This window comes from Manacus vitellinus, unplaced genomic scaffold (assembly GCF_001715985.3).
Source record: "Manacus vitellinus isolate BGI_N305 unplaced genomic scaffold, ASM171598v3 scaffold_20_pilon, whole genome shotgun sequence".
Lineage (NCBI taxonomy): Eukaryota > Metazoa > Chordata > Aves > Passeriformes > Pipridae > Manacus > Manacus vitellinus.
This window is the reverse complement of record NW_021939471.1, coordinates 8,567,828-8,593,919: the sequence shown is the minus strand read 5'-3', so window position 1 is coordinate 8,593,919 and position 26,092 is coordinate 8,567,828. Positions and strand designations below refer to the sequence as shown.

The window sequence follows — 26,092 nt, the reverse complement described above, 5'->3', positions numbered from 1 at the left end:
GAGTGAGTTTTCAGGATTAATATTCCAAAGAGGAAACAGGATTTTCTTTACATTACCAATAGAAACATCAGCTTGCTTACTGGGAACTGGGAGGAATACCCGAGTTATAGTGTTTGCTGTCTTGAGCAAGCCTCTTGACTTAAATTTATCATTTATATAACATGGATATTAATAATTATCTGCAAGGGATAGTGTAAGAGCCACTGAGCCAACTACGGCTGTCCCTGACCAAACACGTCTCTCTGTGGAGAATTCCGCTGGAGTGAGGACTGCCAAACTTGCCACTTTGAGTGTGCAGAACTTTGATTATAAATGGAAGATATGGGTAAGAAAACAGTGCATCTCTGCTCGAGGATTTAGTGCAGTTAACTAATCCACTTTAAATCAGTTCAGATTAATCTCCTGACTGACCCCACATAGACAAACCCTTAGAGAATGCCAAGGAACCATTGTGTTGAGCAGGGTGAAAACAGAGCAGTAAATATTTTCCCTGCTGTAAGATTAAGACCAATCTAAAATTGTAAGACAATGTAAACAGCTACTCCCTAAAGGTAAGAGATAAAGAATATTTGGATATCATTCCAAAAAGTGGATGAACTACTGATTTAATCGTCTCACGATGATGATCTAGACATAAAAATGATGGGATTGTGTAGGGCTGATTGGCTTTCTTAACAATATGAGTAGATCTGAAGAGGTAGCTTAGGTTTGGTTTTCTCTGTCCGTATGCAAGGCAGTTTGTGCTAATGAGGAAATACCTTCCTATTGAAAACCCAGGTGGAAGTGGCTAATGAACTGATAATGAGGCAAGCAAGCTAGAGGACAAAAGTTAAACTTTCCTAATTGATGAAGAGAGAGAAAGAGGATGCCAAGTGCTGCTGGACGAAGGCGCTGTGCTTGCAGGCTCACAGGGAAAATTTCTCTCATTAGTGAAATCTCTGTGGCTGCAGGACAGAAGCAGAGCTCTGTGTGTGTGGCAGGCTGGAAACTGTAGGCTGTGCCCAGTGCCACACAGATAGGAAGTTTCCCTACACCCTGCCCAGCATATACTGCATGTTAGTTACAGTGCTGCTCTTCCCTTTGAAATCAAAGCCACATGCAGTTTGTTATGACAACAAAAATTTTATCGTTTTAGAATTCAGTTTTCAACCATCCCATTCACTAAATGAAACGTCAGCATAAAAAGTGAGACTTATTAAAAAAAAAAAAAGGAAAAGCACTCAGAGTGCAGCCTTCATCTGCATTCTCACAGATGTCATGGGAAGTTTGCGTTTCAGGGCCTGCTGCTTGTTGCCTCCATCTGCTGGTGATAATTTGGAAACTCAACAGACACTGAAATTCTGTACCTGGGAGCACAAGCTGCCCCTGGAAAGCTTCTAATCTCATTCTTCATATCAAAGCCTGCAGATCTGTAAAAAACTAGGCTTAATTTGAAAGTCTGGTGCATCTGAAAGGGTGCTGTGTAAAACCTGTGTCTGGCACATAAGGTGATACTACCTGGCATAGGAGACTTCATCAATCAGCCTGTGTGATAAATCAAGGAATAAAGCTCACTCATAGCAAGTTCATCATGTTCTAGATAGATAAGCACTGTTCTTCACTCTTTGGAATCCAAATGTAAGAAAAAGGAAACAAAAACTAACTTGGTACATTGGACACTCCAGTATTCCCAGTTTGGCAAAAGCACCAGCCTAATGTCATGGGCTGTGATTCCTAATCCTTTCCTGCCCTTGACCCCCGCTGTCTAGATTCAAACTTGTAACCATTAATGGGGCTGGATCAAAACAGTGGCCTTCTGGTGTCACCAATGGTGTTTAGAGGGGATTTAAACTCACTGCTTTTCAGTGCAGTGAAATGAACACAGCAGTAGATTAATGCAAGGATTTGAGCTCACACAGCATGAGAGCTTTCAAAAATAGTGTTAACAGAGCTACAACTGCCTCTTTCAGGGGAAGCAAAATGAGGAGAACAGAACAAATGAACAAACACAGGGCAAAGCCTTGTCACTACAGGCAGGGCTGCTAAGCCCAGGGAGCCAGGGAGAGGGCCAGCGAGTGTGCTGAGATGTGGGGCAGGAGTTCTCCCAACCCTTCATGCTCTCCAGGAAATGGTTCTCAAGCCAGGAGGGGAGGAACAACATACTTTCAGGCCCCATAACTGCATGTAATTCCCTACCCTAGGTGTCTCCTCTTGTGTAGACGGGAGATGAGATCACAGTCATCAGGGTTGGCCATGGACAAGTTGCTCACCTATCCTTCCTATTCGCCTGTGGCCAGGCACAGGTTGAGATTTTGGCAAACTAGGCAATGGACATGAGGCTGTTTCTGAGCTTCTTTGTGCAAGAAGACACAGGTGGTCAAATACTCCTTTGTGCATTTCATCCCTTGCCAGTTGCTCATAGAGGAGGCAGTGGAGTTGCTTTTTCTCCAGCTGCCCTGTGTGTGCCTGGCTCACAGACCCCACAGCCCATGCTGTATCTTCTGTTCAGACTGCAGCAGGATGTGCTCAAGCCCACAGTAGTGACAGGAAAACATCTAAAGGTTTCCAGCTTTCATTTCAAAGATTCCTACTAACCCACCTGGCTCAGGAACCCTTCCAGTAACAACCTCAGTCTGGGGCTGAGCCTACACTGCTGAATCCAGGGGGAGTTTTGCCATCAACTTCAATGAGAATAGGATCACACCTCAGTGCTTTGTTTTGCCCGTGTTTGTTCCTTGCCTCGGGCAGGAACCTGTTTGTTTGTTTGCTGCCTGTGCTCAGTTCGAACATCAATAGGACTAGCTAAAAGAATTCAAACCATCAGATTTGGGGAAGAGCTCCAAAGTTTGTTTGCTTATCTGAACCAACCCAGGCACCCAGATTCACACAAATGGTCTGGGAATAACCTCAGGAGAGAAGGTTTTCTCAGCCAGACTCCACAGATTCCACAGGGGCTGAGCAAGTCCTGGGGTATGAACAGCTTTTGTGCTTCAGGGAAGAGAGGGGAAGCACCCAGAAGCATGTAAATGGCAAATAGCTTTAAACAAGGAGACTAATTTGCCTTCTTACCAGCAGTCTCATCAAAAAGCACTTGATTTAGTTCCTCAGTAGGGTAAATAGTTCAACCTTATATGACTAACCTTCTTCTGTTTAGAATGGTTTGTATAACCCAGGTGCATGCTAAGTGCTTCGTTCCAGTATGTGGCTGGAACAGCTCACAGCCCCTTAGGCAGGTTTTGAGGAGGGGAAAGGGATATTGCCTCTCAAGCTGGCACAGCTATTGCCCCAAATACTGATGTAACTCCCCTCTCCCATGTGTTTGCTAGCATGCTGGGATGCTCCCACAGAAAGGTATCTTCTGATTCCTGTATTTCTGCCTGGTCCAGCCACAAAAGGTGCCAGCATCCCAGGATCACAGCACAGGTCAATTCTGGCCCTCTGGAGTCCATCCATTAAGGGGACTTTTTTATCAAGTCTGAAAGCAAGTCAGGCTTGAAAACTGCTTATGATGACTAGACTTGACTTTACTGGAGCTATTGCCATGCTGCCTGCATGCCTGTCCTCTCCCTCATGGCCCTGCAAAAGGCACCCTCTGCAGAGCAGAGGACAGCACTGCTCCTCAGACCAAACACCACTAAGAGGGAGTCACTGCTCAGGGCACTTCTGGGCACTCACATTCTCCGCTGTCTGAACAAGTTTCTTTGCCAGTGTAGCCTTCATGCTTGCAGTTTTAGGTTGTCCCTCTATATAGTATCAGGATACCTAATCATCATCACTGAGAGTTTTTGGCCTTGTGTGAGCAGATGACTGGCATAAAAAAATTCTTTGTGATTAGTATGTCCCACAAATGAGCATTTCTTTCCTCCCAGACTACTCTTCTCAATGTGTAGACTACCCAGCCAAGCCTTCTACAACTTAGAGAAGAAAATGCTTCCTCCAGCTGTCTGCTCTGTGCTTGCTTGCTATCCAAATTAAACTTGCTGTGGACAGCGACACATTCCCATTTCACGCTGGTTTGATTAATGTGTCTCAGCTAATTGTGTGAAGGATTCCAGTCTTTTCGACTGTGAGGCCAGGTTATTGTTCAGCCAATCTCGGCTACCATGTGAAAATGGGGGCTGTTTAGTGTTCATGCAACATAATCAAAGGAGGGGCTTCTTGGACTGGGTCACAGAGCAACACCCACTTCTTTGAAAAGATGTTACTATGCTCTACTAAACCTGCAAACCTCTTGCTCAAAGCACGTCTTCTCCCTCCTCCTCTCCCCCCTGCTCTTTTTTTCTCCTTCCAGATAGACAGGCTCCCCCCACCACTCTCCTAGGGTACAAGTGAGAGAGAATGGCTAGATTGTAGATGGGTGAATTTCACATTCCAGGGTTTTTAATATTTCACTTTTATATTTCTTTTACAGAACGATCCTGCTGAGAGGCTGAGAATCAGTGCTCATCATTTCCCCCTCACTGACACTTGAATATATTTTCCCAGGAGAAAACATTAAACAAAAAGAGAAAGAGAGAAAGGGAGAGAGAGAGGGAGAGGGAGAGTGACTGAGCTAGCTTTTCAAAGCCTACTTCTCAACCTGCCCACATCAAAATAAGAGACAACTGGCCCTTTGAAGTCCAGGACACAGACTCCTCTACCAGCCCATGTGGAAATAAAAGAATCCAGCTTTATAAATCACACAGATTTCTCACCTTGCCCACATCAAAATCAGGGACAGTGACCTTTAAAGCTGAGGTTTAAAGGTCCCCAAACCAATCTCCATAAAAATAAAGAGAGTTCAGATAAACTGTGTCTCCAGGTGCCTGTCAGCTTTTCCAGTCTAAACCAGGAGACATTGGTCCTTTGCACTGAGAAGTGGAGAATGTGAGCACTTGCAGCAATGAAATCTCCCTTTATACTTACGTATATCCAGCACTCACTGAAGCAACTTTGCCATGCATGTACCCTTGATTGCATACTAGGCCAATCCCACTGTTGTTGTAGGTCCTACAACACCGCTGTCATTAAGTAGCTCAAGGGATTCAGTAACACTGAAGCACAGGATTTTTCATAATGAGAATTACTGACCCAAAAATCGAGTGGCTAGTGGCTCAGAGAAAAAGTTGGCCTTCTTGTGAGTTAAATCCTACCTGGGTTATAGTTGGGGAGCTTGGAAAGTCCTGGCCAGGTGTCCTCAGTTGGGACCCCCAACACCTATGCAAAAGAAGAAAGAGTGAGAAGAGCAATTATCTCTTTCTGCCAGTACTTTCCCTTGGTGTGGAGTTGGAGAAAGCAGTCTCAACAGAGAGTGACTGGCCTTTCCTGTAAATCAGCATGGAATTCACACTGCCCTGTCTGGGTCTGGATCTACCACTGTGCATAAAGGACACTGACATTTTAGCACTTGGATTTTGTAGCAGAAAGGATTCTGCTGAGACTGAATGCTGTTGCTGCTGGGAACATCAGTGAAGGCATATGCAGCTTCACTGCCAGGTGCCACTTCTGCCTGTGTTTGCCAGCCCGGGGGGCTGTTGAGCCCCTTTCAGTGCTGAAGGTGTCCTCCTGAGCCAGAGCTGCACTGGGGACTTACTCTGCCCACTTGCACTGGCAGCAGCTGATACACTCAGCAGCAGCACAGGCTGTGAGCTGTGACAGAAACCCCTACCTTCTGAGGGGAAAAAGAAAAGCTGGCAGACAGGTCCAGTGGCAGGTGCTAGAAAGCAATCCGGTGCCTCATCCTGAAGGATGCAGAGCTTCAGCAGTGTCTTTGGCCTTTATTGGGAGCTGTGGGCTTCAGAAGTAACTGCTTGTTGAGCAAAGTCTGGGCCACTAAAGCCTCCTCCAACCTCATTTTAGTTGCTGAAATGTGTGAGATCAAGCACATCTGGATTTCTGCAGTTGCAGATGTTCAGTGTTATTATTATTACTTAATGCATGCAAAAGCTCTGTGCCTATTGATATGTATGATTCATGCTAAAGAGGTAAAGCCACATATTTAAGAAGACCTCACAGAATGTGAAAGGGTAGTATAAATCAGTACTGCTAGCTCCAAGCACTCAAAGCTTATCATCCAGACAACCCACAGAATTATCAGATGTCCTTAAAAACCAGTGAAATTTTAACATGAAAAATTTCAGGGTTTTTATTCACTTTCTCTTCTCCAACATTAGATTTGTCTCACAAAAGTTACACCTTGCATAGGATAGACAATCCCCATTCCTCAAAATGTAAGCTGAGATATGTGATATGGGGAACTCAGCCTCACAAAAACTTGTGGTAAGATTGCAAGAAAACAGACATCAGTAAAAAAAAATACATTGAAGAAGGAAGAAATATATAGCCTGGTTGTTGTAGTTGTTAAGCATCTGGTAGCTGATTGCTTTTCTCACTCACAGCTGGGAAACAGCTGTGAGGACAATTACAGCTACCTGGAGAAGACAGCCACGAGCAGGGACTGCATCTCACAACTGGTACACATTTGCATGCTGGGCTCCGGAGGGATGTGGCTTACTGTGGCCCCTGTTTCCAAACTGCTTATGGACTTAGCCTGCCACAGCAAAGAAAAAGGGATAGGACCCTTGTCTCTGCTCACCTGTAAAATCAGTCTTGGGAGTTTTCAAACTCCCCAAAGAGAAGGTGTCTTGCAGTGTTCAGCCATGTGAGGATGTTGGAAGTTGATTTGCACCAAGGGATGAGGACGCGTTCATGACTGGTGTGTATATCATGTAAGTAGGGCAGGTCAGCCCAAAGCAAACTCTATAAGCACAGGAAAGTGTTGGAATCCGAATTTGAATCCAGAATTTGCTCTCTTTTGCTATCTGGTTAGATTTATAGGAAGCATTAATGTGGGCCCTCATTCTTCAAGGTTTCTTGTGAGCCATTGGACATCAGTTCTAAAGGCATCAGAGGAAGCTGGGGAAGTTCAGGATACAGTAAAATCATACTCACCAGGGTCAGCTCAGCACTCTGCTTCTTTTGGTGAAGAATTTAAAAAAATAGTTATTTGTGCATGCATGTACTTTGCTACATAAGGTTTTCAGCAAATACTTTAATTTTGTTTTGTTGAGGTGTAAAAGCACTCAGAGGAGCAATCATTGAATTACATATGAATTTGTATTTTCTGAGCCTTTTCTTTATAAAATATGCTTTTCCAACCCATGCACTTGGATCTACTTTTGTTCTCCAATGTAACAGGGCAAGTGATCTCCTCTCCCTCGTCCTCTTCCCCCCTGGACCTTTAGTGAGATTCCTTGCCAAATCAGACAATGCATTACATTTATTTAACTGAAATTAATTATACTCTGACAATTGTTTTACCTGTTGTATATCCACCCTATCAAATCTAGCTGTTAACTCCCTGGTCCATGCCACCAGACTAAGCAAAGGAGCTTTTCTATACTTTATTCTATAGTGAAAGGTCTTGGTGCAGCTCAGTTCAGTCCACTTGGGAAGAGGCACAGTTTCAGCCAGAAATGTTTTTACAATGCCTGTTTTTCAGCAAGTGGTTTCAGTTGGTGTAAATCATTGTCCTCTCTCTCTCTCTGCCCTCTGACTGCTTGCTTCTCCTGTGACAACTTAGCTGAACGAATCAACCTAGCTGATCTGGCTTACTTTTGGGAAGTTTTATTCTATGTTTTATGTCAAGAAGCCTTGTAGTCATTCATTTGGCATTTGTTGCGTGTTCAGCTCAGCCCCAGAAGCACAGTGGTGGCATTCTGCAGCCTAATCCAGCCCACATGAAGTCCTTCTCAGCACTACGTTAATCAATAAGATGGAATTTTTCATGCAAAACCTATGCCTGATCTCTGAAAATCTGAATGATGGACCTTAAGTTTGTCAGGTTTGCTCACTCTCCATGTCATGAGTGAACTGGAGATGCTGCAGTTCACATTCATTCATGCCATACTTCCATAACTAGCACTGCCAGCCTTCCCTTCCCATTTGGCCCTGCTCCTGTGCCATGCCTTCTTGAGTACTACTGGTCATTAATGCTGCTGTTTGTGCAGCCAGAAGATGAGCTGAGTAAAAGAGCTGTTCTCATTTAGAGTAAGCCAGGGAGAAAACAAAGTCACAGGTTCCCCAGTTCACGTAGCCCCACATGTGAGAGGTGACACAGGAGCAGCAACAAGCAGCCAGGGATAGAGATGAGGATTGGAGACTGCTTAAGGGGGCCCTTACCTCTAAGAGAATTGTTGGTGAAATGACAGTCAGTCCTGATGATTCAACAGGACAAGCTCATTTCACAGAATGGGGATTTTCCAGCCAAATATCTATATGGTGTCTGAACCATCAGTCCTACACAGAGATAAGCATGCTGGCTGATACAGACTCATGCACACAAATACAGATGGTCTCTAAAACAGTGCAGGGGGCCTCTATATTATTAGTACATGAAAAGAACTGACTATTAGAAAACAGTAGGAGTCCCTGTTCTGAACCTCACACTTGGCAAAATATCTCAAGCTAGACATCGAAAGCCGCTAAGGAGCTTTGAAATCTTGGCCTAACACGGAGCCTCATTCCAGGCTGTATAATAACATAAAACCTTCTGTGAAAAGCACTAATTATTTCATAGCTCTTAAGGCTTCCTCATGATTTTTAAATAAGGGGTTTTTTTGCCTTCTATAGCACAAATCCTATTAATCACGGTATTAGTTATAATGCCAGAGAAATTACGATAGTGCTATAACCCTCTAATGCAAACCCACAGGAAATGTATCCAGAGATTGCAGAGACATAACTGTAAGGATACCCTTCATTCACACTCTGAGAAACTGGGCCCTGCCCTGGCTTTGAACCCTGTTAATTGGCCAAGTATGGATTTTTTTTTCTCAGTAATTCTTTTTTTCTCCCACTCTCTATGAAAGAGAAAGTCAGCATTTGTTTAAATGGACTGAACTCAAGTCTTAAGAACTGGATGCACTTGTCTGACATCACAGTCTAGCTACAAACAGAGAGGAAAACCCTACCAAGCAGAAGTGTTTCTGGATAAAGGGATTAAGGAGGAAAAATCTGACTTACACAGTCTTGAGGCTATAAAGTAATTTCTCATGACTTTCCAAATTTCATTTTTTCTGTACTTTCTCCTTTGAAAACCCATGCCTGGGAAACACTCTATGCAGAAGAGTCCCTGGGAGCAGATGTGAAAGGGCAGACACCTACAACAAAAGCCAGTATGAGTCCATAGGCTGACCTTCCTGTTGAGTCAGCAAGAGTGGTCAGGAACATACAGAATCCATCAGTGCTGCCAACTGCCTCAGTTCTACCCAGCTGCACTAAGGACATGGCCCCACGTTTCTGTTTCCCCAGCAGAAAAAAACAGCTTAAGAGGCTCCTGAATATGTCTGCTCTCACTCACTGCTGCCTTTATAAAGTAATTTCACACTTTCCATTATCCCAAAGCAGTCTCTAGAGCTGCACCATAAACTGGATGATACAAAATGTTCCAAGGTAAAATGAAGAAGGATCTCTGACAAACCTCAGGGCCTTGCCATTTTCAAGGTAGTTTAAGAGCAGTATTAGAGCTCCTTTGTGAGAATATGGTGTGCTGTATCCTAGAGTAAGTAAAGGATTTAACAAGAAGCAAAGAATTTGCAGTACCTGCATACCTTTTATGCCTCTTTCAATTTGATGTCACTTTAATTGGCTTTAAATTTTTGATAAGATGACAAACATCAAAGGGAAATCGTTTGATTTACACTTGTGTCTGTAAGAAAGTTGCCAAATATAAAATGGGTTACAAAGTCTGCTATAACTTGGTACATTAAACCAAATTATTTCTGCTATTCACAGGACCTATGCTTAGGACTTCAAAATTAAGTAGGCTGGAACAACAGATTCTTTGTCTCTCCCATTTCAGGGTATATTTTACTCACCGTCCAGATCTTCTCCAGCTGTTCACGAGTACCAGAAGTTCCTGCAAATATTGGCTGACCGTGGATCATTTCAACAAATATACAGCCTGCACTCCTGCAAGAAATCCAAGGTATTAACTCATTCACATACATGACATACGTAATGTGATTGTTGGGATGGGCAGGGACAAAAGTAGAGACATAATTGTGGGACTGGAAATTTAGAAATTCTGATTTGTACATGCAGAAATCCTGATATAAGCTGTAAATTCTCTATATATATTGCAGCTGAAGTCTGAAAAGTACCAGTCTGATGTGTCAGTATTGTATATCCACCTCATGACATCTAGAGAGAGTGTGTGTGAAGCAAGAGGGGATGTGGGGTGTCTGTATATATGTATATAAGTAGAGGCTTCAGCGTAGACTAATATATCTCTGTAGTATGGTGGTGGGCAGGATCTAGCACTATAAAAATGCCTACTGATTGTGGAAAGTCAGGAAGGTTTCCTTTGGGAAGGGCCATCTTGAACATCCCCGATCTTGCACCATGTTCTAGGCACTTGCAACTGGCTGTTGTTGCAAGTTGTATGTAGTATCATTAACCTCATCCTAGTCCGACAGATTGAATCACTTGAATTGAAAAGCTCACAAGTCAAAAAGGACCAGAGCATTCACATCCTTCCAGGATTTTAGAAAAAAACAAAGCAGTCAAAGTTCCGTACAAGTCTGTTCCTATCTCCTTTTTCTTATCAACACCACCCACAAAAAAAACCCAATTCACCTTTCACCAGCATGACAAGACAGGCGATATCCTTGGAAAAGAAACCCGCTAAGCACCATCTTTTTTTCCATTACAGAACAACTTGTTTCAAGTCTCTGTCAATTAATCCTGTTACAAGTCATCTTAAAAAATGGGCGTGGCAGAAGCCTGTGGAATATGAGGTTGCTTCCCATGAAAAAAGGGTGCAACATCCGAGTGCTAACAGTTGGAAAGATAAACAGGGAACTACTACACACTACATTGGCTTGAAGGATATAATAGATGCAGAAAGAACCCAGAGGCACTAACTACTAGATTGATTTTTCCTTCAGAAGCAATTAGCTCTTCCTTGGAAAACTGAAAGCAAGATATCATAGCATAAAGAACCTTGTGATAACACCAACTTAAGTGTTCTTATTTTTACGTCATCCCCTGCACTGCACTTGTGCCAAAGCAAACCAGTCACCTTAAAAAACACCCAACACCTGCAAAAATGCTTAATTTTACTAAGGTGCATTAGTCCTCACAGCAGTAATGATGAGATAGTTGTAGACAGTCAGGTAGACTGACCTGTTTGCAGCTATTCCCATCTCTTATTGTATGAGGTATAAAACTCCCCTCATTTACTTTTTAGTCATTTTCCTCAAAACGTTTTCTAGATTTTCTGTCTTTTCACTAAGCCTCATCACAGCTTTTCAGGTTTCAGTGTCAGTCTTTGGTTATAGCATATTTGAGTCCTTTAAGTTCAAGTGTTGAAACCCTTGATTTGTCTTACAAGCTCTGAGAGTAATATTTTCACTTGCTGAGCAATAACTGGTAATCTCTTCTGGTCATCTGTACTCATGTGTTACTCCTTCCCCCTTGTTTTTGCAATACTGTAGTTGCTTTTCCCACCTGGCTGTGGTCAGTTGAAACCCTGACATGTAACTCATCTGTGGTATTCATTTTGGTCATACTTGCACACCAAGTGATGCCAAGCCTGTTTGCAGATCCATATCTAATGCTATTTCTACAAACATCTCTGCTGCACTTTCCCTTAGCTTCCTGTATCCTAACCTTGGCAAGCGTTGTGAGATGAGCTCCTTGCTTTTCTAATATGCTCTTACAGACTCCAGGCATCATGAAACTTAACCCACAGCTGTTGCAACATAGATTTCTTTTGTGTTTCATTGCACTACCACATCACTAGACATTATTTTGGAGCCCACAGATGAATTCTACTGAGACCGGTGTCATACCAACCCTCTGTTTTCACAGCTGACGTACATGCCCAAATGGCTCACCCTATTTTGCAACCACAGGGGCTACTGTAATCTGCTGATTGCATTGCACAAGTTTATCTGTGTATGGTCAAAACAATTCAGGTACACTTGATTTGGAGGGAGAAGAGAATCAGCTCTATGTGGTTTTGAAGCAAGTGATCCTGATGTTCACCCACAGTTTGCATTCTGATATCCCAGCTAGAAAGGGCCATTAGACTGGCAAAAGCAGGAACTTTTTTTCCTAGGTGCAGCCAGCATTTGCTAAGAATTGTTCATGAGTAAAGAGTTCACTAATAGGCAAGCTGTCAGTTTGAGGAGAGAACAACTTGTGGGTTGCTACAAATGTAGCTTCTGGCAGAGCTCTCTTTTGTATTCCTGGTTTATTCCCATTGGCTCTGGAAGACTGTAAATCTCAGTGTCTCTAATAAAGACAAAACTATCAGAGCAACCACAACTGCTGGAAAGGAGTTCTTTGTTTCCTGTAGCGAGATTCAGTTGACCATCTGCCTTTAATACCTGCTTGATATTGATTCAGCAGTGACAAGTATGACTGTTTCTACCTCTGTTTCCAGATTAAATATGTTTTTCTTTACAAAAAAAGGCCAGAAGTAGTTAGAACAACTAACTTATGGGTACCTCCTTCTTCTCCTAGGTGTTTTTGTCTACCTGATAAAGCAGGACTTTGGTAACTAGTACTAGTCATCATATTAGAGTTGCAATAGAGGCCTTGACTTTCCTTACTGCTCTAACAGCATTATGAGGACCCTTTTGTTAATGACAATGATTCAAATGCATTTACTTTTAAATATTTCTAAATATTTAAACTTGACGTTGCTTCATTTTCCCCCTTTTCCTCCTTACCCCTCTGATATTAATTTCTAAGGTCGCCTTAGCCCTTCTAGTCTATAAGTTTCTTAGAGGGTCTCAGTCCCATAAAGCTGCCTTGGGAAGAGATAGGGCAGAGAGAAGGATCTTTTGGGAAGAGGTCTAGACATGATGTTTTAACATGTGCTAGATATGCACATGAATCAAAACAGTGACAGCTAAAGTAACAGGAGAGGTTATAGGGATATTCAGGAAGTAAAAGCAGATCTGGTTCATATAGCACCGTTGTATCTGTCTGCAATTCCTGGGGTAGGAGTGAACACTGGACTTAGACCTCAGCCTGCAGTGGTGCATCACACAGTGGTGAGACATTTTCATAAGGATGAAGATCTAGGATATCTCTGAGGCATCCCAGAGTTCCCTCTCCATGTTTGGTTTGGTTTGTTGTTGGGGGTTTTTTTTGGCATTAGGAGATGGCAATTTTGTATTTAACCAGAAATACATCCATTCTCTTGCTCCTCACCAAGCATGGTCTGTATAGTGGAGCCCTTAGCCTATGTCTCCCAGTTTGGCATAGAAGGGCAATGTGAACCAGTCTGAGGAGAAGGCTGTAGTGGGCCCGGCAGATCCACGTTAAATGACTGCATGTCAACTCCTATTCTGCATGAATCTACTTGGGAAGATCCCTGTGATTTTTTTTTCTTTTTTTTTTTTTTTTAATGGAATATTAGACAAGGAAAGCCTGAACGAAAAGAAGACATGTCTCAAGGCACTCGTGATGTTAGCAGCCACTAGTGTGGCACATGCCTAAAGCACTTGGTGTTTTCTAAAAAAAGAAAAAGAAAGTCCTTCTGATATACAGTGTAATCTCCCTGAAATCCCTTAATTGAATCTTCTAAAGTCCTGAAGATATAGTGAGGGAGAAAGAGAGAGAAAAAAAGATACAGAGAGATTAAAGCAGCTTTTCTGGTTAGTCCAAGAGTGACTGAGTCTCCTTCTATATCTCTCTCTTCATCTATTCAAGGCCTCATTCACTTCCCATGTGCCTCCCACTGACAGTATTGCTGCTCAAGTACACTATGCATGAATTGCCATAATGTTTTATTTTGTTATAATTGGTTTCTTTAAACCAGGGCTTTGACACCCACAGTCTCATGCCATTACCAAGGGCATTCTGACCTGCCTTCATGTAAATTGCAGCATCCAAAAGACATAGGGTTTTTTTTCCTTTCTCCTCAACAGACAAGTAACATCTGTGTGAATTCACATTATTTCCTAATAGACAAAAATTGAACTTAAATGCAGTGTACATCAAGATAATAAATGACTCTTGTTAGAGGAAGTTACTGAATAGAGCTCTATTCTCTCAGCGTGACATCTTTCTTTAGGGCAAATACTCTGAATGTTGTTATTATAAGGAGGCATTATAACAAAGGTGCCCATAGTGTGAATGTAGTTCAGTGGGACAGAGAGCACTGTGCTGTTAGGGCTGGTCAGAGAGCTGGATGGGAACTTGTATACCACTCCCTTGTTGCTGTTCATTACACTAGAGTGGAGTTATGCAGTGGGGATGTTGGTTTTGCACAGGCAGAAATGACACACTTTCTGTGCATAGCCAGCTTTGGACAGTGGTCAGCTTTCAGGGAAAAAAACCAACAGGCTTATGTCCGATACAAAGCCTTCAATCTGCTAGGCAGGCATCTTCCTCAAACTCTGCAGACATTTCTGGGACACTGTCTGGAGGGAAAGATAACAGGTAGTGGGGGAGAAAAGACAGGACTCTTTAGACTGGCTTGGCAGCTGGAAGCCATTAGAATTTAGCAGGGTTTTCCTCCTTGGAGATATCTTTAAGCAATTAAATTAGCAGCAGGCCTAGGGAAGTAAACAACCTAAAAAGTCCCATTTCCCTGGACTACTCTCCAGACTTAGGCCATTGGAGTGTCTGATAAGCTGCAGAGCTCTGGAAGGAGATACAGCCTGGGAAGAGCTGGGGCTTTGCTGTTTGTAAACTTAGCCAGCTCTCTTCTTGCACATTCTTCAGCCTGCTGCACTCCCACCCTTTCCCAGCCTTTGACTTTGCACAGCAGTTAAGAAAAGTCCTGGTGAGACAGATACAAACAGAAGATTATTTGGTCTGAAGAAAGGGTGAAGCAGCAACACAATCTACAGATGTAAAATTGCCTGGAATAAGGAAGGTCTCCTGCAACTTCATGAGCTGCATGCTGTCCATGAGTAAGTCAGGACTGTGTTTCTGGAAGCGGGCTTGGGCTGGTGCAGAAGTGAGCCAGAAGGCAGATGAACCCTAGAGCCCAGCTACACATGCAGACCAGCCCAAAAGGCCCAGTGGGGCCTCTGTGAAGCCCTCATGTTCTCCTGCTTTCTGCCTGCTCTCAGAGACTCCTCTCCCTTCAGCTCTGCTATCGTGCAACTTGTTTCCTGTGATTCCCAACCACAGTAAGATTTTGGGGTAGAGTTCATAAGGTAACAGACACAGTCCTGCTCCCATGTGAAATGCAGACTGCATCTGAGACATTTTTTTTGAGAAGAAGGACAACGTATCACAGAAATAATGAAAATCTCAGACACCTTTCTATCTCCAGATGCATCGAGAAACCCTTTAATGCCACATTTTGCTACCAAGGCCAAAGTAATTGACGGTGCAGTTGTGGGTCCATTTTTTCTTCACAAAGCTATTGCTGTAGAGAGCTATTACTAACTCAACTGGCTGCATTAAGCAAAGGTGTTCTGCTGCAAGACCTGAAAATGCTTCATACATGTTACCGAACGAGATGTACATCTCTCATGAATATTATCAGATGAGGTTTATATCAATCCATAGCTGAGATGTAGTGACATCATTCCCAAAAACTTCTGTAAATCCAGCAGTACAAAACTCCCCACTGCTCACACATTTTCTGCTCACAGGTGTTAATTCCTCTACTTACAACTGTACCTACTGTAACTTTGGTTGACTTAATTCAGATAAAGATGATTTTTCCCAAGGGCCCCAGATGCTTGGAAATTGGTCAGTACCAAATATCTATATCAGAAGAATAATCTGTAGCTCCAAGCAACACATCAGGAGGACGGTACCAGAGTGTCACCACTTCAGAGGAGTATGTCTGTCTGGGGATGGACTGGGCACGAGCAAGGCCTGCAAAAAAACCCAAACAAAAAACTGCTGAGTTAGGACAGTTCTTCTACCTGTACAGTGCATAGATGACAATAATTGGAAACAGGACATTATCTTGGGTCTTTAAACACAAATAATCCCAAGCAATTGACAAAGAAAGTGTGTCTGGAATATACCTCTGGGGCAGATCAGATCAAGCAATATGCTGTGTTTTTTAGGGCTTTGTAATTTGTGACTGCAGCAGCCATCCCAAACCAATGTCAAGAAAGCCTTTTGGTTCAGCCTGTTGCTGTGGACTCTACACATTACATTGTTTTCTGAACAGAGAGGGCTTGGTTCTCTGTTCTCTTGAACCAGTTTTACGTGGTTTTGCTCTGACTTAAATGAGGTTAATCCCTGCACCTCTCAGTATAAATACAAGAAAGGCTGGACTGACCACAGAAATAGTTTCCTAAAGTTCAGTTGAAGGTTATGCTTCTATGCCTTAATTGGCTGTGGATACAGATCTATATGCATGCTAACGCTTTGGTCTGAGCAGATACATTAGCAGTATCCAAACTGTGACTCACCAAAGTCGGCTAATTTAAGCTCACCCAGGCAACTGATGAGCAAGTTCTGGGGTTTCAGATCCCGGTGAAGAATGTGTTGTTGGTGGATGTAAGCCAGGCCGCGCAAAAGCTGGAACATGAAGAGCTGGAAAAAGCCAACAAAGAACTGAAATGATTTGGTGTGACTTTGCATTGATATATTAACTCTGAACTTTAGGAGAACCCTGGAACAAAGCAGAGACAAAGCAAGTAAGAAACCAGTAAAAATCTCCAAAAGGAGTAGAGCTGGCTGAGGAGGAGAAAACTGTGGTGGGTTATGACAGCCCTACAGCTTTCTGAGGTTTTCAGGGTGGAATATTTGGCCGGGAGGGCAGTTTTACAGTCCCTAAATGCACATTTTGGATATTTAACTTCTTTTTAGAAATGGACTATTGATTGCAAGAGCAAGGTCTGCTTGTCAAAACACAGACCCAGCTTTCAGAACAGCAGCTATGCTTATTTCAGGGTTCAAGACAAAGACACACACCCAAACAAGACTAAGGCTTAAGGAGCTGAAGCTTTGTCCCTTTGAGTGAGATGGCACCAGCTGAGGGAGCTCTGTGGCTGCTGTACGTACTGCCAGTGGAGCAGGGGACTGACTGACCTGTCAATGGGAACAGTTGGCTCCAAGCTGGCAGAAAGCATCAGGACCTGCTTTAGACAGATACAGCAAATAAGACATGATGACTGAATGAATCAAGCAAGAAAGCAGAAAAATCAGCAAGAAATAAAGGCAGGAAATAAATATCTAACTCCCACCATCATGGCAATGTAAATAAGCCTGGGGTAAAGCAAGCTGGTCTGAAGCAAGGTGTGAAGTTGGACAGTGGATAGAAGCAAAACACAGCAAAAGTAATTAGACTTCAACAGAGAAAAAATATTTTTTCACCAGAAGTTTAATCTGAAGAGGAGGAAAAACAGTGACACCCGTAGGTCATTTTTGTACCAGAAAGGTGTCCCTGTAACATTCTGCACACTTGCATCATATTCCATAGGAATCACTCAGAATGAAAACAAACAATGTTTGCCAGCAAAAATGAAGCAAGCTAGATGACCCTCCTGAAGGAGCAGTAAATAATTCTGCAGTTGGGTTCCTGCTGACAATGAGGATTCCGGACAGGAAAGCAGAGCAGCTGGCCAGTGTTTGCTCACAGAAATGCCAGTGAGTGCATATTACAGCCATGTGCTCCATGTGCTTTACGAGCCTGTCTGGTAGCAGAACCCTCGAGATCTGTGCCAAAACTCCAACACTGCATCTTGGACGTATCTGAGCTTTAAGGATGTTTAAAATCTGAGGCCTCAAGAAATTTTATTAAAATTGGTGTTGCTTAACAACTATCTGGAAAAAGATGTGAACAAGGTGGCAACATTTGAAGATGACAGAAGTATTTAGATTAGTTGTGATAAGAAGTGACAGTGAGGAACTTCAGAGAGATCTGACAAAGCCAGATGAATAGGCAGTTTGATAAGACACAAAGTTATTGTTGACAGCTGTAAGATAAATTAACTGAAGCCGCTCAGGAAAAGGACCCAGGCATTCAGTGAGGACATCTGCCTGAAACCTTAAGCCAATGTGCAGGAACAATCCTGAAAGTTAATTAAATGTGAAGATGCATAGAAAGGAGAGTAGGAGACTATTATAACATCAATCTATAAAGTAATGGTACATCTTTGGCTGTGTTCAAATCCAGTCAACTAATCCCAAAAGCTATAGTAGAAACAAAAGGGATTTAAATGACTGCAAATATGAAAATAGTTCCAGATGAGGAGAGAGTGAGATTTGAGAGTTTTTAATTAGAGAGATGAATAACGTGTTGTAACGATAAGAGGATACAAATTTGTACAGAGGCAGATTTCCTTGCCACAAGATGTCATTGTGCACAAAAGCTGAATGTTTGCTTGCAGGCTCAGAAAATGGGAAGATGGGCTAACTGAATAAAGGCTTGGAAGCTGAGAGGGAGGTTGTTACATCTTTATCAAAGGCATCTTTTCTCCAAAGTTTTTGTCATATATGTAAAAATATATATAATAGTAAGCAATTTACAGGGAATATACATAGTGGAAAATAACACTTCCTCACGCTTCAAGGAATACTAGTCTTCTAAGGAACTTACCATAACATTGCATGAATGGAGTCCTCCAGGATGCTGGCCCATGTACTGTGCTAGATCTGTGTGCTAAATAAAGGAGGAGAACTTAAGGCAAAGCTACTGGTGTAAAATGCTTCTACCAACAATGCCTCTTCTGTAAATGGAAAAAATTGCAACCACTACAGAGGTGTTTCTTTCACCTTGGCGAGCATCTGATCTGGTGCAGCACACAAGGATGTGCTTAAGTGCTGGGTCAAATGAGGGACCTGGCTGATCTGTTATCTCACCCCAGCAGTTTAGGACCTGAAGCTGCTAGTTAACAGAAGTCATACTTGTCCTAGAATTAATCATAAAACTGCAGTAAGAAGACATAGCTTCTGTATTTTCTTTATAATTTGGTTGATAGCTATCAGCAAAAGCAACAGAAGTAGCAAGACTCATGTGGAGAATTTTATTGGCATCCTGCTCTCCTCACGAGAGCAACCCACAGCTTGGTCATAGTGACCACTGGGGTCAGTGCCAAGTCTGACCCCAGCTGGGATGTGAGCTCATATCATTATTTCCTATCCTTGCTGTGGCTCAAGAACAGTACTTTTATTGTGTTGGCAAGGCAGAAACGAAGGTAAATAGTGTCTGCCACCCCAGTGAGCACAACACGTGGAATCATTTTTGCATACAGCTGTCGTACATACAGAAAGAAAAGAGTAAGTCTGTGTGGCTTGAAGGCAGGACATCAAGAAGGAAAATCAATCATTGCACTAAAGGATTACAACCGGTTTCTTTGTAGATGTCTCATAATGCAGTAAATTCATTATGCAGCCGCTTCCCAATACTTCCCAGTACGAGCTCCACAGGAAGCGAGAAAAACATCAACTCACCATGTACTCAAGGACAAATGTTAGTGTCTCCTTGGTCTGGATAATGTCATGAAGCAGTACAATGTTGGCATGTTTCAAACCCTTGAGAAGAGAAGCTGGGAAAACACAAAAGGACGATCAACTTAACCACTGCTGCTGGAAGTGGAAGGACATAGTGCAGAGAACAAGGCAGTGAAAGTAAAAAACTGGGGAGTAATAGTCCAGACTCAGAAGTTCTGTAAGAAGTGGCAGATACTGAGTCTGAAGGAGGATGGAACAGGTCCTTAGAGAAGCAAGCATCAGTGCTCCAGGCTTGGCAGGAACCCATCCTTCTCTCAGAGGTGGGATCTTGCCTCTGTTAGAAATAGCAGTTCACAGTTCCCAGCTGTCATAAGCTGAGGAGAAGTAATTTCTTCAAGGTAAATGCTGAGAGGCAGGAGCTGGAAGCTCCCAGAGCCAGAATGCAGCAGCCCCCAGCCTGTCACTGAGCTTCTCCCATCCACCTCCTGGCATGTGCCCCCAGCAGGGCCCTTAGGAGAGAATTTGGGGAGAAGCTGGGTTTCTACCAGTTTCCAGCTTCACAATAACAGGGTGTAAAAATCTGCCAAAAGAAATCACTGTATATGTAAGCTGAATTCTGAGTTTTAGTTCTGTGCATATTGGTTACTGTTTCTGATTTAAAACTCTAAGAAGAGAGATTAGGAAATTTCTGAGTGAACAGTAACTTGTTCGTATTTATACAATTTGGCACACTTTTTTCTTTCAGCCTAATTGTCTAAAGGCATTATTGCAACTGTATGTCCCTGGTCTTGAGGTCCTGACATGCCTTTGCCAAGTCTCAGCACATCTAGGGTGTGGTGATGGAGGGGGCAGCACATGGAAGAGTCTCTGCCTCCGTATAGTTCACAGAGCACTGACTTGTGCTAAGACAAAAGCTACAGTCTTCTGAGCCTTTCAGACATGCCTTTGGTTTGTCATGGTAGAGCAGGCTCCAGCCAGCACAGCAAAAAGTCTCAAGGATAGTCTTTATGGGGGGAAGAGCATGCACAGCTTCATCATTTGCTACCTTAGGTGTGGGACAATAGTTCCAGTAGCTCTGTACAGAAGAGGGATGTGGAGAAGAAGTGGAGCTGGGTTTGCTTTTCCTGTAGATTCCTGGCACTATTGAAGAACCCCACCCAGCTGTGCACAGACAGTAAACACAAACTGTACAGACAGAAGCCCCAAAGCTCAACAAAAACAAGTGCCCCTGACTCCAGATTTTAATTCAACTTCTGACACGGCAGAATAGCCTCAGAGCTGTCCCAGACTCACCTTTTCCTGCTGATTAAAACCAAATTAGTTTACTGTCAGACCACACAGTCCTACAAATTTCATTCAGATAAGGCCTGGGCTTACAATCTTGTTTCTGCTGAATTAGCTGAAGCACACAATACAGAGCTTGGGCCCAACGTGGGAGACAGAATGAGTTTTGCTCACAAAAAGCTGCTTTTTTATTTTTTAAATGATCTGGGAAAGGTATTTGAAAATTTTCATGCTGGCAAAACAAATTTATACTGGATTAGCACTTTGCCTTTTGTGACCGTAACAATTTCACCTGGTTCTAAAAGCCCTACTGCCAGAGATAAACTGTCTGACACAGCTGTGGCCCAAGCCTTATGTCAGTACCGAGACTACTGAGCAATCAAGGATACCTAATTCAGCACAACTACTGGAAAGAGCACAGATTGCAAATTAAGTCTCGCACAGGGCTTAGTGCTGCTGCAGCTAAACTGCCTCTACTACTCATGCTAGTCCATTTAGCTACCCCCAGTACTGCACCTAATTGCCTATTAACCTAGTAAAGATAATATGAATAGGGCCCATCAGCTGCAGAAAGGGTCTGCTAACGTGGCTCTGCGATACCTCAAAAATCTCATATGACCAGAACTATTGCTCCAGAGGAGCAGTACAGAGGGTCCACAGTAACAGAGAGAATTCAGGGCTCTGGGAACTGCTCCTCACTTGGTTGCTTCTACAACCCCCTGCTGGGGTGTCAGGTGCTACTGCCTGAACTGAGCTTCAAGCATTTTGTCTCTGTGGGGCTTCCCGGGGTGAAGTGTCTCTTTGTCAGGGGAGCGCATTCCTCCGGGGGAGCAGAGAATGCGCCGCGTCAATAAATCTTGTGCTTTGTTTTTGCTACTGACTTACATTGTAAATTTGAGGTGTCAGATGCTGCGAAGCTCAGCAGTACACAAAAGACCTATTTAAAGTGGACCCTTCGTAGGATCACCCTTGTTTTCTCCCATAGTGAATGAAGTTGAGACTCTCAGCCTGTCCAGTAGAGCATGTTAAAGGGCTGCTGATCTTTAGTGCATCATTAGTTCAATGCAGATAAAGCTTTCAGGGCTTATTTTACTGGTGGGCTACAAGTGTAAACTCAAAGCAAAAGCACCACAGCAAATGACTGTACAGGAAACTGTAACACAAGCCATTCTGTAAATAGGCATATTTAGATATCTCTCTGCTCTCACCCAGAGTTGGACTAAGGATTTTGTAAACCTTCTTGTCTCAATTACACTGTTATAAACCTGGAGTGGATTCAGTGACCTCTCTCGTTATTCTGAGTTGACTTGTATGAGAGCCCTGTGCTAGGGCTGCTCTGTGAAAGCTGGCACATCTGGTCCCTCACTTTCCATCCCCGTGGTGACAACATCAACCCTAGTTTTGAACTGCAGTAAGAAAAAAACCCCAAAATATGTGTGGCCTCTTACACTGATAGCTTTCACTAATAGCAGACAACAGGCCAGCACAAAGGTTGCATATTTCTGTGTAAGGAAGAATCTAGATTATGATCCTCTTGGGATTGCACAGCAGATGAAAACAGAAGCCTTTGTGAACTTGGTCTGCAGGGACATGTAAATACATTCAGCCAAAATCAAGCACTTAAGCAAAAGCACTTCTTTCTCAAAGAAATTGAGCAAGTTGCAGACATTTTGCCCAGTGCTCTACAAAGTCAACTGATAAAAAGAATTTCTCACTGGGCTAAATGATAGATATTATTAAATACCAGTTTTATTGAAAGTATTTCTCTTCAGGCTGGGATCTGTGGTGCTCTAGGTATCAGCCAGGAAAGTGGCACAGCTGTGATAACAGCAAGCAGAGATTCTGGTGCAAAGGGCACTGCCAGTCCACAACTGCCCAACGTAAAAGCAGCAAAACCTTTGTAGTTTCTAGTGGAAGTGAGAAAGCAACTACAAAGCAGGTGGCAGGGTAAGAGGGCCCTTACACTGCTAGGAAGGACATGCTCTGGCTGCAGCTGGCACTTTCCTTATCATAAGCATGGATGCATCTGTCACAAGGGCATATACCAGAGGTTCCTCCTCTGTCCATCACATGCCTACCCTGCCCAGCACGAAGACCTCCTCCATGAAAAGGAAAACCAAGAGGTTTGGGAGAAGGACAGCTGGCACACCCAGTAGGCAAGAAAGGACCGAGAAAGGCATCACTCGGAGCCTTTTCAGGTTAAAACAAATGCTCTTCAAGGATGATGTTCCTTAATGTCTTACCTTCTCGAATGGCCGTAAAGGGCACTCCCTCCTCTGTCTCCAGCCTGATCACTTTCAATGCCACCAACTGGCCGTTGATCCTGTCAGGTCACAGTGGAAGGTCACTCGAAGCACCTCAGTGCTTGGCATGACAGCATTAACAGTCTCCTGGGGTGCTCCACACTTACCCTAGCAAAACTTCCAGGGCTCAGGCACCCACCCAGACCAAGCTCAGAAAGGAATTACAAACCTCCTCTGTCTTGTCTCCATGAGCAGCAAGCTGGGAGCCAGCCCACCTGGCTAGAGTAGTGACTGTGTATTGCTAGAGCATGGCTTTGAGCAGTGTTCCCACACTGCCCTCTCACAGCTTTCCTGTCCTGTGTGATGGCAGCATGGCCTCACCCCCAATTTTTCCATCATGCAGAGATCCCTCACATCAAGGAAAACCTTCGCTCCCTCCCTGGTTCAGCCAGACAATTTCATGACACCCTGCTGTGGACCAAAGTGTCTTCATGGAGCCTCCATGGTTGTAGTAGAGGAGTTCCTCGAAAAATTGGGGTGGGGCTTTGCAAATATCCTGGTTAAAGGCAAAGCTGGACCTTTGATTTGCCTTTATCTTATATAAGAGCTGTTTTCACCAGGCAGTGAGAAGGCAAAAATGCTCACCTGCTGATCCCCTTGTACACAGTTGCACAGGATCCTTCACATAGCTTCTCTAGATGTACATAGGATGTGGCAGCTCCAAATGGGATGCCTTGTCTCTGCTTCATGAAGAAATTGTTTTAGATTGCTGGGTAGAACAAGAAGCTACTAGCATGTCATTCAGCAATTAAATACTGATTCATGGCTGGAATAATCATAGGATGAAATATCTCCTGTCTGGCTCTGTGGATGCTGCATACTCACCCATTTGAACCTCTCCACAGCATCCTGCTCCGGGGAAGGGTCAGTGTAACTCCAAGGCCTCTGTGTCCTGCACCTCCAACTCTGGAGGGTGTGGAGCTGCGGGGACTGCAGTGAGGATAGAAAAAGGGATTCTCTGGTTACATCTGACAGCTGGCATAAGAAAAGATGACAAACTAGGTCATTGGCAAACCACCATTTTACAGGTGATTCTTTTTTTTCTCCTTGACTGCACTGGCTTTGAGCATTTCACATAATTTTCATCTCTGTCTCCACCAGTCATAGATCTCCAGTACTGTTTATCAGCTCCATCTGTAAGAGGAGCAACTGTCTGTGTACTCCTGTGTTGGTAAATTGAAGCACTCACTCAGAACACACAAATTTAACTGCAGAGGGGGCTTCTACTGGTATAATTCTAAATGTGTGTTATTCCCCCTTACCCTTGATTTATTAATCTCTAGATAACAAGCTGTTAGGGCAGGAACTAAAAACCAAGTGCAGGAGTGAAATTTCAGGAAGTTTACATTTAGGCATTCTTCTCCTCCTTAACCCCCTTGCCCCCTTCCTCACCATTGTATAATTTACAGAGCCTGTTAATTTGGCCTACACAGCATAGCAGTGCCATACCCTACACAACTATAAAAAAGGTAGTAATGAATGGCAGGCAGGCTGCAAGCTCCTCCTGAGCAGCTACACTGAATGGGTGTCTGCATTAAAATTTGACTCATATACAACACAGGATTTGTAATCTATGGCATGCTGCCTCCTCTAGAACTGTAGGTTGTTGGCTCCCTCCCTGTTTTACAATCCCTCATTGGCACAGAGCTCACTGGAGTGCAATCTGCTTTCCCTGTTCACCACATCAAAGGCATTTATTGTCATCTGAGGTATGGATTCTTTCAGTAGCTTCACAAGCCTGAAGCTGCAAAATTTGATGCTATCTGGTTAGAAGCAAATGTGACTATTCTGCACTCCCACAAGTGGAAGAACCCAGGCTTAACCTATCTCAAGGCAGAAGTATCATGGTGTGATGTTAAATACCTCTGCTCTAGTCGCTGCTTCCGTGTGCTGAAGGCCTTGGATGTGTTGGGAGCCCCTTCTTTCTGAACAGCAGCTGCAGCATCCTGGTCTGACAGCACTTACACACAGTGTGTCTCCCATGTTGTCCTGTTTCAATTAAAATGTATCTCTTTTTTCTCCTTTGCTCCTCCTCATCCCTCTGTGTCTGTAATAACAGTTCATGTGACCCGCATGAGGTCTCTGCCTCAAGTAGTCTTGTGATTTCTGCAGTTTTCCTTTGAAAGTCCAAATTCACCACTGGAGTAACTCCATTGATTTCAGCCTTCCAAAAACAGCCAACGTTTTTTCATACATGAAGCTGAAGAATTAAGCAGTAAAAACAAACTTTCTGCTTGTACATATTTCTTTCAGTTAAGCAGCTCTCAGTGTAATATGTTGGACAATGAAGTGATAGGTCTCATACAGGAATAGACCTTGACTTCCCTCCAGGCCTATAGCAGTTCTATAGCAGCCTGTTCTAGGCTTCAGGCCTTAGCCCCTGGGCTCTAAGTTGAGCTCTCTGAGAAGTGTGGCTGAGCTGTGCTTTCTGCAGGAGCTGCACAGTGACTGTCCTTGCTTTGGCATTTACGTCAGCATGGGGACCTGTCTGCCCCCATTGTCTAGGGGGTGCCATGAGCTGACAGAAAATAGTCTTGTCCACATGTCAAAATAGCCAGAGTAAACTGATTAATCCAGCCCAAAATAGGTTTCATCAATTATGTACTGAGCAAGGAACACAGAGTGGACTTACCCTGGATGTGGACAGACAAAAGTCCCTTTCTTTCAGTCCCCCATGAATAGGACTCACTGAGCAGCTTCCTAGGACTAGCACCCAACCCACACAGAGAAAATGCTGACAAGGGTGAGGAAGTAGGTGTTATAATGTGGTATTCTTATGGTGATCCCTTAGATCCTTCAGTTTTCGTTAGAATGCATCATGTGAAATCTTCCCTTTGCTTCACTGTTTTGATGTCTAAGAATAACACTCTTTCCCTGGACAAAAGGATTTTTTAAAGCAAAAATGTCCTGGGAAGGCAGGAGCAATTTCTGTGTCTCGTTGCAGCCAAATCGTCAGCCTTTGCATGGCTAGAAGAACATACCTGGAAGGCTTGGTCGCTTTCATATAATGTTCTTTTACCCTCCCCAGGTAACCATAATTTGCTAAATAGCTATCATCATGGAATTTGGTCTTCTCTTTATTCTCCACATATTCTTTGAGCCATCAGAATACAGCAGAATTTGGATGTGCTGTCCAGGCATGAGAAAGATTGTCT

General features: G+C 43.4%; 1 protein-coding gene and 1 long non-coding RNA gene across 2 annotated transcripts in view; one reads left to right on the top strand and one right to left on the bottom strand.

Moving 5' to 3' along the window:
• The window catches only part of LOC115307441, a 32,431-nt gene extending 27,744 nt beyond the window's left edge, over positions 1-4,687 (top strand). The window contains exon 3 of the long non-coding RNA XR_003915766.1: positions 4,391-4,687. This is a non-coding gene — a long non-coding RNA (uncharacterized LOC115307441). The remainder of the gene's footprint in view (positions 1-4,390) is intronic.
• CDK15 (cyclin dependent kinase 15) overlaps positions 1-25,118 on the bottom strand; it is a 39,943-nt gene extending 14,825 nt beyond the window's left edge. The window contains exons 1-10 of the mRNA XM_018071635.2: positions 24,801-25,118; positions 23,763-23,867; positions 23,523-23,620; positions 22,878-22,957; positions 19,351-19,445; positions 18,497-18,559; positions 16,365-16,488; positions 15,696-15,816; positions 9,837-9,930; positions 5,112-5,175 (exon numbers count right to left, since the gene is read on the bottom strand). Coding sequence (XP_017927124.1) covers positions 5,112-5,175; positions 9,837-9,930; positions 15,696-15,816; positions 16,365-16,488; positions 18,497-18,559; positions 19,351-19,445; positions 22,878-22,957; positions 23,523-23,620; positions 23,763-23,867; positions 24,801-24,920 — 964 coding nt within the window. The 5' untranslated portion in view covers positions 24,921-25,118. The remainder of the gene's footprint in view (positions 1-5,111; positions 5,176-9,836; positions 9,931-15,695; positions 15,817-16,364; positions 16,489-18,496; positions 18,560-19,350; positions 19,446-22,877; positions 22,958-23,522; positions 23,621-23,762; positions 23,868-24,800) is intronic.
• Positions 25,119-26,092: the final 974 nt, after the last annotated feature.